A 15,262-nucleotide genomic window follows, 5' to 3' on the forward strand; every position below is an offset into this window, starting at 1 on the left:
TGAGATGGAGTTTTGCTCTTGTTGCCCAGGCTGGAGTGCAATGGCATGATCTCAGCTCACCACAACCTCCGCCTCCCAGGTTCAAGCAATTCTCCTGCCTCAGCCTCCCAAGTAGCCGGGATTACAGGTGCGTGCCACCATGCCTGTCTAATTTTGTGTTTTTAGTAGAGACAGGGTTTCTCCATGTTGGTCAGGCTGGTCTTGAACCCCAGACCTCAGGTGATCCACCTGCTTCGGCCTCCCAAAGTGCTGGGATTACAGGCGTGCTCCACCGCGCCTGGCCTATACCTGCTAGATTTTTGAAGTGACATATTCATTTATGTATTAGTCTTTTCCTAAGGTGGGATAGTTGAGGCCAAATTTGGCTTTGCATCAGAATAATCTCTGGATATTTCTAAACATATAGATTTCTGGATCCAAATCCTGAAACTTTAAAAATAATTATTAACTTGTTAATAAATTTTATTTAGTAATATGTGATTCCATTAAAAATGAAGTAAAAGAGGCTACCCAATATGTTGCCATCTTTCCTGGTTATCAATTATAGTTTTAAGGAAAACAACTATGTTTGTCAGTCTGATGGTCCTCTTCTGAACTTTTCTCTAGATACTTAGATATAAACATGTGTAAATATAGACATATATGGTCCTTTTGAAGTAAATCATAAATGATGACAGCATATTGTATAAATTTATGTATATCTATTTTTATATGTTTTAGATATTAATCATTTTAAGTTTTCTATATCTTGCACAAGTTTTCTTCAATCTGTTGTTGATCTTTTATTTGTGGTATCTGGTTTTTTGTGCTAAGTTTATCAACACTTTCTTATGGCTTCTGCATTCTCTTTTGCCTGTTAAGAAGGCTTCCTTTGATGCAATGAGACCAAATAGTATAGACAAATAGTCTCCCATACGGTCTTAAAATTATTTTACAACTTTAGAAAATGTAGACTTTCAGTCTTTCTAATATTTTTATAACTTTGTACATGAAATCTCATAATCCACATTTTGGTGCTGGATAGGAAACTGTATTTGTATTTTTCCAAATGGATAATGAATACTGAATTTCATATCATTCCCCCATTCATTTGAAATGCCACATTTAGTAGACATTAAACTATCACTGCTCCCCCACCCCCAAAGGACACAGGTAGGTGTCAGTTAGAGACCTGTCATGAGTATGAGGATACACTGAAATGGTTTAAATAAATAGAGCTTAGCAATGGGACTATTTACGGAGATGTGGGCCCCAATAATTCACGATGAAACGCACAGACTAGTAATGGTAGAAAGCCATATCATATGTGTTGAATTAATTGATTGCAAAGATGACAATGGCCTGAAAATCTCCTCCATCCTTGGGTGTGCTTCCTTTTTGCAACATTTCTTTGTCATTCCTCCCATTGAGAGGTAGAATGTATTTCTTCATTCCTGAATCTCGTTGGCTTCATGACTTGCTCTGACCATTTGAATGTGGCAGAAGTGTTTTGAGACTTCCGACTCTCTGCCTCAAGAGGCCTTGCAGCTTCCGCTTTGCTCTATTGAAGCACTGTCCTGACTGCTATTGTTTACCCATTCATCAGTTGACGGACGTTTGGTTGTTTCCAACTTTTGGCTGTTAGGAATGATGCTGCTAGGAACATTCACATACCTGTTTTTGTATGGACATATGTTTTCATTTTTCTTGGATATGTCCTTACAAAGGAAACTGTTAGGTTCAATGGTATAGGTATGTCCATTTCCTCTTCTGGACTTTGTTATACCCCAATAATGAGTTGGCTATTCTGGATCTTTTACCTCCTCATGTAAACAGTAGAATCTGTTGGTTGATATCCAACAGCTTGCTGGAATTTTGATTCGGATTGCCTTGACATAGGACAAGTTGGGAAGAGGCTAGGCATGGTTGCTCACGCTTGTAATCCCAGCACTTTGGGAGGCTGAGGTGGGTGGATCACTTGCGGCCAGGAGTTCAGGACCTAGACTAGGGTGATAAGAGGGTGTGTGAATTGGAGATGAGTCAACCTAGGCCTTTCAGTCAAATGACATGAGTGGGGTTATCTTAGTCTGTCTTGTCCTAGGCGAGCTGCCAGTTGACTGCAGCCACCTGAATAACCGTGTGAGTGTTAGTACAGTGGGTACTGCAGGGTTTCCTGTGTCATAACACTGAAGCAGCAGGACAGTGTCATCTGTATCTTGGACTTCCTGCAGAGTCTTCTCTTGTGCTGAGTCCTAGTCAATTTTGACAGCTTTACAGGTCACCTGATCAACAATTCAGGCTCTCACACCCCCAATCAGCATGTATTGTCTCTGAATTCAGAAAGGCCGATCACTCGTTGTGCCACTTTTTTTTGTGGTGGGCTATGCAAGGTGTAGCCACTAGCATCTCACCTTGTACAGGATATCTCAGCATGCTGTAACCACCAGACTCCGAGAAACTCTGCAGTTGTAACTTTCCCTTATACCTCCATAGGTTCTTTTACCACATTCTGGCATCATGTATCTTACTAACCCATCCAGGGTACTTGCTACTTCTTGCTCACTAAATACATTCCCATGACATCTTTAATATCATGCAACTTGACCAGCATGATGTTCTAATGGGAAATCAAAACAGCCTGTGTCCCTTTGTGCTATGACAGGACAGTTGACAGCTTTCAGGGAAGGTGGTGAAAAATTTTTATCTTGCCAGATAAAGGCAAGTTAATTCTTATCACCATTGCTGATTGGAATTGAAAATAACATTTGCCAGGTCAGTAGCTGCATATTAGGTGTTAACTATATTGATTTGTTTCAACAAATCAAGACAATGGAATCTGTACTTTTTTCATGAATCAACTGTAATAATCACATGAACTAACTAATGAGACTGTAATTTCAAGGAGCTAGTTCATTTTACAGATATGATAATTTCATTCTCCATTGACGGATCCAGGCCATAGTTTATCCCTTGGTTTATATAAGTCCCCTATTCTGATCAATGGACCATGCTGGTATTTTGAGTCCTCAAGGTTAGTGTCAGTTCAGAGTCAGTAAATGAAACTCCTGCAAAGCCTGGCTATTTCCCTTCCCCAGGGCATAGCCATCATGGTAAAAGGACACAGGACACTACGGAGGAGGCTCCAGGGGAAGATTTGTAGCATATTCCTGTGGTTGCATGGCATGGTCCTTCCTGAAGAGGACTCTCTTCCTCCTCAATAAAAATGCGGCAAGCCTTTGAACTAGGTCGGGTGTAGGAACCACGTAAGGGGCTGTGAGTCCTCGTGCTGATTGCATCAGTTTCTGCGCACCACAGGCTGCAATTTTCTTGACTAGCCTGCTCATCTAGTTCATTCTTAGGGACTCTGTGATCAGTTAGATACCACCAAGGATCTCTGTAAGTGAAGGCATTTTGTTTTTCACTCCATTCTTGCGGTGTCTTCTAGTAATTGTGCTCATCTGTCTCTGAGAGTCAAGGGTTACCACCTGTCTTCTGTTACTTCAGGATTCCATAATTTCCAGTCAAAGCAAGGAATCATGTTTAAAACCTTTTTTTTTTATAAGTTTTATTTTGTTTTATTGTTCTTCCAACTTTAATTTTAGGTTCAGAGGTACATGTGCAGGTTTGTTACATGTGTAAATTGCATGTCACTGGGGTTCTATGTACAAATTATTTCATCACCCAGGTAGAGTGAGCATAGTACCTGAGACGTAGTTTTTCAGTCCTCTCCCTCCTCCCACCCTCCACCTTCAAGTAAGTTCTGGTTCTACTGTGCTCCTTTTTGCATCCATGTGTACTCAGTGATTAGCCTCCACTCATAAGTGAGAATATGTGGTATTTGGTTTTCTGTTCCTGCATTAATCTGTTTAGAGTAATGGCCTCCAGCTATACCCATGTTGCTGGAAAGGATGCAATTTCATTGTTTTTGTGGCTGCATAGTCACATTTTCTTTATCCAGTCCACCATTGATGGGTATCTAAGTTAATTCCATGTCTTTGCTATTGTGACAAGTGCTGCAATGCATATGTGTGTGCATGTGTCTTTATGGTAGAATGATTTATATTGCCTTGGGCATATACTCAGTAATGAGACTGCTGGGTCAAATAGAAGTTCTGTTTTAGGTTTCTTGAGAAATCACATTGCTTTCCACAGTGGTTGAACTAACGTACATTCTCGCCAGCAGTGTATAAGCATTCTCTTTCCTCTGCAACCTTGCTAACATCTGTTATTTTCTGACTTTTTAATAATAGTCATTCTGATTAGTGCGAGACGGTATGTCACTGTTGTTTTGACTTTCTCTGTCAGTTTCTAATATGCTTCCTGGCCACATGTGTATTTTATTTTGAGAAGTGCCTGTTCATGTCATTGCTCATTTTTTAATGGGGTTGTTTTTTGCTTGTTGAATTGTTTAAGCTCCTTACAGAGTCCAGATATTAGACCTTTGTTGGTGTATAGTTTGCGAATATTTTCTCCCATTCTGTAGGTGCCTGTTTATTGGTTGATAATTTCTTTTGCTGTGCAGAAGTCTTTAGTTAATTAAGAAGTCCCACTTCTTAATTTTTGTTTTTGTTGCAATTGTTTTTGGAGTCCTCATTATGAAAAAAAAGCCCTCATCTTTGCCAAGGCAAAGATGTCTAGAATGGCATGTCCTGGGTTTTCTTCTAAGGTATTTATCATTTTAAGTTTTACATTTAGGTCTTTAATCCATCTTGCATTGATTGATGCAAAAGGTTCAGTTTCAGTCTTCTGCATATGGGTAGCCAGTTATCCCAGCACCATAGATAGAGAATCCTTTTCCCATTGCTGGTTATTGTTGACTGTCAAAGATTAGATGGTTATAGGTGTGTGGCTTTATTTCTGAGTTTTCTAACCTGTTCCATTGGTCTACGTGTTTGTTTTTGTACCAGTACCATGCTGTTTTGGTTACTGTAGCCTTGTAATATAGTTTGAAGACAGGTAGTGTGAGGCCTCTTGCTTTCTTCTTTTTGCTTAGGATTGCTTTGGCTATTTGGGCTCTTTTTTGATTCCATATGTATTTTAGAATAGTTTTTTTTCTAATTCTTTGAAAAACTGACATTTGTAGTTTGATAGAAATAGCGCTGAATCTGTAAATGGCTTTGAGCCATATGGCCGTTTTAACAATATTGATTCTTTCTATCTATGAGTATGGAATTGTTTTTCATTTGTTTGTGTCATCTCTGATTTCTTTGCTCAGTGTTTTGTTGTTCTCTTTGTAGAGATTTTTCACCTCCGTAGTTAGCTGTATTCCTGGGTATTTTTTTTTTTTTTAATGTCTATTTTGGATGGGATTGTCCTCTTGATTTGGCTCTAGGCTTGGCTGTTGCTGGTGTATTGGAATGCTAGTGATATTTTACATTGGTTTTGTATCCTGAAACTTTACTGAAGTTGCTTATCAGATTTAGGAGGCTTTGGGCAGAAACTATGGGTGTTTTAGGTATATGTCATATCATCTGTGAAGAGAGATAGTTTGACTTCCTAAATTCCTATTTGGATGCCTTTTATTTCTTTCTCTTGCCTAATTGCTCTGGCTAGGACTTCCAGTGCTGTTGAATAGGAGTGGTGAGAGTGGGCATGCTTGTCTTGTTCCAGTTTTTAGAGGAAAGGCTTTCAGCTTTTCCTGTTTCAGTGTGATGTTAGTTGTGGCATTTAATGATTATGGTTACTTTTTTTTTTTTGAGACAGATCTGGAGTGCAGTGGTGTGATCTTGGCTCACTGCAATCTCTGCCTCCTAGGTTCAACCGATTCTCCTGCCTCAGCCCTCTGAATAGCTGGGATTACAAGCATGTGCCACCATGCCCAGCTAAGTTTTGTAATTTTAGTAGAGATAGGGTTTGCCATGTTGGCCAGACTGAACTCCTGATCTCAGGTGATCCACTGGCCTCAGCCTCCCTAAGTGCTGGGATTACAGGCGTGAGCCATAGCACCTGGCCGATTATGGTTACTTTTAATCTTAATTTTTCTGAACCTTTATGTCATTAAACAGTTTCTACTTATACTGCTTATTTTTAGGTTTAAGTCACATTTTTTGCATCACACTGTTAAGCAGATTTAAGGAAATCAGTATGCTTATATGATATTTCTCTTCTGCTACAGTTCCTGAAGTTGTATATATTATGTTTATGTAACCATAGCATTTAACATTTGCATCTGTTACATAATTATGATTACCACAGTTGTTTTAGCCTTTAGTCTATATTTAAGATTATTTTGTACTCACTGTTAGGCATTTTACCAAAACTGCTGATATTTTTATTGGGAGAAATGTCTCTGACTTTTGTGATAGACACGTGAACTTTTTTTTTGAGTTTTTGCTTGTAAATACCTATCTTTTGCCTTTATATTTGAATGACCTTTTGCTGGGTATACATTTATAGGGTCTTTACTGTCTTTTCTTAAAGTTCTTTTTTAGTTATTGTTCTTTAGTCTTTTAACATTAAAACTGTTGTAAAAATTCTCAAGCCAGCCTGAGAATCTCCCCTTATCATAACATGATTTTCCTTTTTTTCTTTCTATCATATTCTCAAGGGATTCTTTATCTTGGAAACCCAACAATTTCAGTAGAATATGTCTCAGTTTAAAGCAGTGATCAGTTACTCCTGAAATACAGTATACTTTCTAGACTATTGTTTTAAATCTTTTATTTCAGGATTTTTTTTTTTTGAAGTATGTCTTTGAATTTTTTGGTGTGTGTTTTCTATTTTCTTCAAGGACCACTCATTTTGTGTGAGCTGAATACCTCTTCCCTTCTCCTTTTTTGTTCTTTCATAAGTATCCTATCTGTTTTTCAAATTAAGTGTTTTCAAGCTTTTTATAGAAGTACATAGTGATGAGCCACCCACACCCACACAAGTAAATCTTATGAAACAAACTGAACAGATATTTAGACAAATTTAAGGCAAGGTACTAACTGTTTTTCTTTCTTTCTTTATTTTTTTTTTATCTCTTCAGGTTTTCAAAATTCACCTCTGCAAATTATAATTCCAGAGAAAATCCAAACAAATACAAATGACAGTTCAGAAATAGAATACGTAAGAGATATTTTTTTTACAACCTAAATGTTTATGTGAAATTTCTTATTATATAGCTATGAAATATGTGAAACCCATTTTAGTATGAATATAATGTCTCTTGTATTTCTACTGATAGGAATTAAAAGCTTTGATGGTAAAAACAAATATGTAAGTTAGAATGTTCTGTACTTTTTAACATTTGTCATTTTCTTATGGTAAATTATTTTTAAAAGTTTACATGTAGAAGAGAATGTAGAATTAAGTGTTTTATCTGACATTTTTTTTTTTTTTTTTTGAGACAGAGTCTTACTCTGTCACCAGGCTGAAGTGCAATGGCGCCATCTTTTCTCATTGCAACCTCCACCTCCTGGGTTCCAGTGATTCTCCTGCCCCAGCCTCCCAAGTAGCTGGGACTACATGCATGCCCCCCCCATGCCCGACTAATTTTAGTATTTTTAATAGAGATGGGGTTTCACCATATTGGTCAGGCTGGTCTCGATCTCTTGACCTCGTGATCTGCCTGCCTCGGCCTCCCAAAGTGCTGGGATTACAGGCGTGAGCCACCACGCCTGGCCTAAGTGTTTTATCTGAGTGATATCTAGGGCATCAATACAAAGAGAATAAATTTCTCCAAAATGTCAAAGGCAATATCTTTTAACTAGAGCCTCTTTCTCAATCTCTACCCCTACACCTAGCAATTCTCAGATAAGAAGAAACCTTTTATTTTAGTATTTTTATTAGAAAGGAAAATACTTTGTTCATTGATTTATTTAGTAACTATTTCTCTGGACTCGCCATGTGCATAGCTAGTTGCTAGATATCTTAGGAGATTTTAAGTAAAGAAATATAATTAAGCAAGCTTTGCTTATAAGTGACTGATCTTTAAAACATTCTATTTTTAACAGTTTTGTTGAGGTGCAATTTATGGCACCACAGAATTCACCCATTTTAAGTGTACAACTCAACAATTATTGTAGCAGTGCATAAATAGAATTGTGTAAACATTACCATAGTCCAGTTGAAGAATGTTGCTCTCACCATAAAAAGATCCCTCATGCACATTTGTAGTGTTTCTCCAGCCCTTGACAACCACTGATCTGTTGACTGTCTCTATGTATTTGCCTTCTTAGGAGCATTTTATATAAATGGCAACAAGCAATATGTAAGCTTTTGTATTAGGCTTCTTTCACTTAGGTTTATCCATATTATAGCATTTATCACATTATTAATTTTTATTTCTTAAATGTAGATATACCACATTTTGCTTATCCATTCTCATTCTTCAGTTGATGGACTTTGGATTGTTTTCTGATATTGAGTATTATGAATAATTCTTTTATGAACATTCATGTATGGACATATATTTTCCTTTCCCTGGGTAGATTCTTAGGAGTGAAATTGCTGGGCACATGGTAAGTTTGTGCTTCACATTTTTAGAAACTGCTACACTGTTTTCCATAGTGACTGTACCAATTTACATTTCACATCAGCAGTTTTTGAGTGTTCCAGGTTTTTCACATAGTTGTGAACGTTTGACGTCGTCTGTCTTTCGGATTAAAGCTCTTGTAGTGGGAGTCTAGTGGTATGCAATTTTGCCTTCAATTTGCATTTCTCTAATGAATAATTATGTTGAGTATTTTTCATGAGCCTAATAGCCATTTATATGCCTTTTCTGTGGAATGGCTACTCAAATTATTCTCCTATTTTAAAATGTAGTTGCTTGTTTTTGAGTTCTATGAATTCATTATGTATTCTGGACACAAGTTCTCTATCAGATATATAATTTGTAATTGTTTTCTCCTAATTTCTGGCTTGCTTTTTCATTTTTCCCAGTGATGCTTTTTGAAACACAAACATTTTCAATTTTGATGACATTCAGCTTATCAAATTTTCTTTTTATGGATCTTGTTTTTGGTTTTGTATCTAAGAGCCCTATTATGGACTGAATTGTGGCCCCTCAAAATTCATATGTTGAATCCCTAACCCCTAATGTGACTATATTTGGAGATGGGGCCTTATGGAGGTAATTAAGGTTACATGAGACCATAAGGGTAGGGCTTTGATTGATTTAATAGGACTGGTGTACTTGTAAGAAGAGGAGACATACCAGGGGCTCATGCACACAAAGTGAAGGTCATGAAATGATACTGCAAGAAGGCAGCTGTCTGCAAGCCAAGAGGAGAGCCCTCATCATATATTAGTCCTGTTGGCACCTTGGTCTTGGACTTTCAGCCTCCAGAACTGTGAGAAAATACATTTCTGTTGTTTAAGCCACCTCATCTATGGCATTTTGTTTGGGTAGCCTGAGCAGAGTAATCAGATTTAGGTATTGTAAAGTGGGGTCCGGCTGTAACAAATACCTAAAAATGTGGAAGTGGATTTGGAACTGAGTGAAGGGTAGAGGCTAGAAGACTGGTGAAGTGCATGCTAAGAAAAAGCCTAGATTGCCTTGAAGGAACTATTGGTAGAAATATGGATGCTAAAGGCAATTCTAATGAGGGATCAAAAAGAAAAGACTTATACAGAAAGCTTTTATAGTTTTAGAAAATATACATATTACTATGAACAGAATAGAGCTGGTAGAAATATGAACATTAAAGGTGTTTTTGCATTGGGCGCGGTGGCTCATACCTGTAATCCCAGCACTTTGGGAGGCTGACGTGGACAGATCACCTGAGGTCAAGAGTTTGAGACCAGCCTGGCCAACATGGTGAAACCCCATCTCTTCTAAAAATACAAAAATTAGCTGGCCATGGTGGCAGGCACCTGTAGTCCCAGCTACTCGGGAGGCTGAGGCAGTAGAATTGCTTGAACCCAGAAGGCAGAGGTTGCAGTGAGCTGAGATTATGCCACTGCACTCTAGCCTAGGTGACAGCATGAGACTGTGTCTCAAAAACAAAAAAGTGTTTCTGGTAAGGACACAGATGGAAATGAGAAATGTTATTGGAGACTAGAAGAAAGGAGGTTCTTGTTAAAAAGTGACAAAGAACTTGGCTGAATTGTGTTCTAGTATTTTGTAGAAGGTAGAAATTGTGGTGACAACCTTGGATATTTAGCCATGGATATTTCTAAGCAAAATGCTGAAGATGTGGCCTGTTTTCTCATCACCGCTTATAGTAAATTGCAAAATGCAAGAGGAGAGAGGTAAATGGAAGGAATTATTAAGGAAAAAGGAAGAAGAACTTGAAGATTTGAGAAATTTTCAGCCTATTTTGCATTTTTAAAAATGAGAAATCATGTTTTGGAAAGAACACCAAAGATGTAGCTGGAGATTTGCTTATTAAGTGACTTATCTCCACCAGGCTATAAAGAGATTCCTCGTGATTTAATCCGCCATGTCAGCTGAAGCCAGGAACAGAGATGGAATTACATCAGCAGAAACACTGCCAGCTCGGACTAAAGGGAACAGAGAAAACTGGATAGAATGAAGGAAGGCTATTCAAATTCTGGGATTCTACAGGATAGGACAATAGAGTTGTCTGGCTTCAAACATGCATCATCCTTCAAGAAAAGAGGAGAATGACCATGGAAGCAATTCAGAGATCATCAGGGCTGCCACTCCTGCTACAGGTCCAGGGGGCAAGGCTGCATTGTCTTTGATTTCAGAGAGTAGGGCCACCTCCTTGATTTTAGTAGGCTAGGATGTCACTGTTTATTACCTCAGGAACAAGGCTGTCACCCAGAGCTGTGGGGGCAAGACGGAGTTACAGAGCTGCGGGGATGGGGCCCGTTCCTAGGACCATGGGAGCTTTGCTGCCCAAGTGGGCCCAGCAGGGTAGAACATCCTGTCAAAGAAGTATTCTTCAACCTTAAGATCTAATGGAATTTATCTTGCTAGGTTTTGGACTTTGTTGGGATTGTCACCACTTTCCTTTTTTCTGGTTTCTCCTTGTTGGAATGGGAATAGCTGTTCTGTGCCTGTCCCACTATTGTATTTTGGAAGCACATAACTTGTCTGATCTCACAGGTTCACAACTAGAGAGTAATTTTGCCTCAGGATGAATCATAACTTGAATCTCACCCATACCTGATTTAGGTGATATTTAGATGAGATTTTGAACTTGGAATTAATGCTAGAATGACTTAAGGCTTTGGGGCCTTTGGGATGGGATGAACATATTTTCCATGCAAGAAGGAGATGAATTGGGGGTACCATAGGAAAGAATGTTATGGATTGAATTGTGCCCCCCACCAAATCCATATGTTGAAAACCAAACCCCCAGTGTAGAGATAGAACCTTTAAGGAGATAGAGTTAAATGTAATCATAGAGGTGTGACCTTAATATGATTGAACTGGTGTCCTTATAAGAAGAGAAAGAGATATGAGAAGTCCTTCTCTCTCTCCATGCATGCACAGAAAAAAGACCATGTGAGAACATGGTGAGAAAAGAGATATGTGCAAGCCATAAAGAGAGGCCTCACCGGAAACCAACCTGCTGGCATATTGATCTTAGACTTCTAATATCCACAACTGTGAGAAAATAACTGTTCTGTTTTAGTTTTTGTTTTGAGACAGAATCTTCCTCTGTTGCCCAGGCTGGAGTACAGTGGTGCTATCTTGGCTCACTGCAACCTCTGCCTCCCAGGTTCAAGCAATTCTCGTGCATCAGTCTCCCAAGTAGTTGGAATTACAGGCATGTGCCACCATACTTGGCTCTTTTTAAATATATTTTGGTAGAGATAGTATTTTGCCATGTTGGCCAGGCTGGTATTGAACTCCTTACCTCAAGTGATCTGCCTACCTTGGCTTTCCAAAGTGTTGGGATTACAGGCATGAGGCACCACACCTGGTCCTAAAATTTCTGTTGTTAATGTCACAGGCCTGTCGTATTTTGTAATGGCAACCTGAGCAGACTAATATAAGCTCTTTACCTAGCCCAAGCTCACAAAGATTTTCTTCTGTGTTTTCTACTAGCTCATGGGTCTGTGAGCCAACTTGAGTAAACTTTTGTATATGATATGAGGTCAGAATTTAAGTTCTGTTTTTTTTTGGTTTGCCTGTGGATCCAACTTTCCCAGCATTGTTTGTAGAAAAGACTATACTTACCCCACTGAATTGTTTTGGTACCTTTGTAGAACAAGTAAACAAAAATGTAAAGGTTTATTTCTAGACTTTTATGTCTTTGCCATTTATCTACTTGATTTTCCTTGCATCGTGATCTCACTGCTTTGATTACTATGCATTTTAGGGCAATATTTGAAATTGGGTAGTATAAATCCTTCATTCTTTATTCATCTTTTCCAAAATTGCTTTGAATATTCTAAGTCCTTTTTATTTCCATACATATTTTTAGATCAACTTGTCCATTTTTACAAGAAAGACTGCTTGGATTTTGATAGAGATTTCATTTAATATGCATAGATTAATTTGGGGAGAATTGCTCTTTTTATAGTATTGAGTGGTCTGATTCATGAACATATACATTACCTCCATTTATTTAGAGCTTTAATTTATTTTATTAAAGTCTGGTAATTTTCTGTCTTTCTTTTTTTTTTTTTTCGAGATGGAGTCTCTCTCTGTCTCCCAGGCTGGAATGCAGTGACACGATCTTGGCTCACTGCAATCTCCACCTCTTGGGTTCAAGCAGTTCTCCTACCTCAGCCTCCCGAGTAGCTGGGATTACAGGTGCATACCATGACACCCAGCTAATTTTTGTATTTTTAGTAGAGGTGGGGTTTTGCCATTTTGGCCAGGCTGTTCTCGATCTCCTGACCTCAGGTGATCCACCTGCCTCGGCCTCCCCTTTGGGAGGGGATTACAAGTACTAGGATTACAAGCATGAGCCACTGCACATGGCCTTCTTTTTTTTAAATATCTATTTTAAGTTCAGGGGTACATGTGCAGGACATGCAGGTTTGTTAAATAGGTAAATGTGTGCCATTGTGCGTTGCTGCACATATCATCCCATCACCCAGGTATCAGACTCAGCATCCATTGGCTATACTTCCTAATGCTTTCCCTCCCACAGCCCTCTGACAGGGCCCAGTGTGTGTTGTTCCCCACTATGTGTGTATATGCTCTCATAATTCAGCTCCCACTTATAAGTGAGAATATGTGTTGTTTAGTTTTCTGTTCCTGCATTAGTTGCTGAGGATAATGTATTCCAATTCTATCCATGTCGATCTTGTCCTTTTTTTGGCTGCATTGTATTCCATGGTAGAGATGTACTACATTTTCTTTCTTTAGTCTATCATTGATGGGCATTTGGGTTGATTCTATGTCTTTGCCATTGTGAATAGTGGTGCAATAAACATACATGTGCTTGTATCTTTATAATAGAATAATGTATATTCCTTTGGGTATATACCCAGTAATGAGATTGCAAGATCAAATGGTATTTCTGCCTCTAGGTCTTTGAGCAATTGCCACACTGTATTCCACAATGGTTGAACTAATTCACTTTGCCCCCAACTGTGTAAAAGTGTTCCCTTTTCTCTGCAAACCTCACTGTATCTGTTGTTTTTCTTTTAAATTATTGCCATTCTAATTGGTGTAAGATGGTATCTCATTGTGGTTGATTTTCATTTCTCAAACGATCAGTGATGTTGAATTTTTTCATATGTTTATTGGCCACATGCATGTCTTCTTTTGAAAGTGTCTATTCATGTTTTTTCCCACTTTTTAATGGGGTTGTTTTTACCTATAATTTGTTACTTGTAAACTCTGGATATTAGATGTTTGTCAGATTGCAAAATTTTTCTCCCATTCTGTAGGTTGTCTGTTCACTCTGATGATACTTTCTTTTGACCTGAAGAAGCTTTTTAGTTTAATTAGATGCCATTTGTCAATTTTTGTTGCAATTGCTTTTGTTGTGTTCATCATGAAATCTTTATCCATACCTCTGTCCTGAATGGTTTTGCCTAGATTTTCTTCTAGAGTTTTTATTGTTTTGGATTTTACATTTAAGTCTTTAACCCATCTTGAATTAATATTTGTATAGGGTATAAGGAAGGGGTCCAGTTTTCATATGGCTAACCAGTTATCCCAGCACCACTTATTAAATAGGAAATCTTTTCCCCATTGCTTGTTTTTGTCAGGTTTCTCAAAGATCAGATGGTTGTAGACGTGCAGTCTCATTTCTGAGTTCTCTATTCTGTTCCATTGGCCTATGTGTCTTTTTTTATACCAGTAACACGGTGTTTTGGTTACTGTAGCCTTGTAGCAGTTTGAGGTCAGATAGTATGATGCCTTCAGCTTTGTTCTTGCTCAGCTCTTGATCCAGAACAGAGTTCAGGTCTTGGCTATTTGGACTCTCTGGGCTCCTTTTTTGGTTTCATATGAATCTTAAAATAGATTTTTTTTCTAATTCTGTGAAGAATGTCAATGGTAGTTTAATAGAAATGACATGGAATCTATAAATCACTTTGGACAGTATGGCCATTTTCATAATATTGATTCTTCCTAACCATGAGTATGGAAATCTTTCCAGTTGTTTGTGTCCTCTCTTTTTTCTTTGAGCAGTGGTTTGTAGTTCTCCTTGAAGAGCTCCTTCACTTCCCTCATTAGCTGTATTCCTAGGTATTTTATACTTTTTGTAGCAATTGTGAATGGGAGTTCATTCATGACTTGGTTCTCTGCTTGCCTGTTGGTGTATAGGAATGCTAGCGATTTTTGCAAATTGATTTTGTATCCTGAGACTTTGCTGAAGTTGCTTATGAAATTAAGAAACTTTTGGGCTGAGAGGATGGGGCTTTCTAGATATAGGATCATTTCATCTTGAAACAAAGACAATTTGAGTTACTCTCTTCCTACTTAACACCCTTTATTTCTTTCTCTAGTCTCATTTCCCTGGCCAGAACTTCCAATACTATATTGCATAGGAGTGAGAGAGCGCATGTTTGTCATGTGTCAGTTTGCAATGGAAATGCTTCCAGCTTTTGCCCATTAAGTATGATACTGACTGTGGGCTTGTCATATATGGATCTTGTTATTTTGAGGTATGTTCCTTCAACACCTAGTTTACTGAGGGTTTTAACATAAAGGGCTATTGAATTTTATCAAAGGCCTTTTCTGCATTTATTGGGATAATCATGTGGATGTTGTCTTTAATTCTGTTTATGTGATGAATCATTTTTATTAATTTGAATATGTTGAACCAACCTTGCATCCTGGGGATGAAGCCTGTCTGATCATGGTGGAAAAGCTTTTGGATGTGTAGGTGGATTCAGTTTGCCAGTATTTTATTGAGGATTTTTGTGCTGATGTTCATCAGGGATATTGGCCTGAAGTTTTCTTTTCTTTTCTTTCTTT

At 38.1% G+C, this 15,262-nt stretch overlaps 1 protein-coding gene across 2 annotated transcripts in view; it reads left to right on the forward strand.

Moving 5' to 3' along the window:
* The window catches only part of ADAM32 (ADAM metallopeptidase domain 32), a 179,312-nt gene that overhangs the window by 5,790 nt on the left and 158,260 nt on the right, over positions 1-15,262 (forward strand). For both annotated transcript variants that reach the window (XM_037741420.1, XM_037741423.1), the window contains exon 2: positions 6,950-7,029. In XM_037741420.1, the coding sequence (XP_037597348.1) occupies positions 6,950-7,029 (80 nt within the window). The remainder of the gene's footprint in view (positions 1-6,949; positions 7,030-15,262) is intronic.

The sequence above is a fragment of the Cebus imitator genome, unplaced genomic scaffold (genome assembly GCF_001604975.1).
Source record: "Cebus imitator isolate Cc_AM_T3 unplaced genomic scaffold, Cebus_imitator-1.0 Scaffold5, whole genome shotgun sequence".
Classification (NCBI taxonomy): domain Eukaryota; kingdom Metazoa; phylum Chordata; class Mammalia; order Primates; family Cebidae; genus Cebus; species Cebus imitator.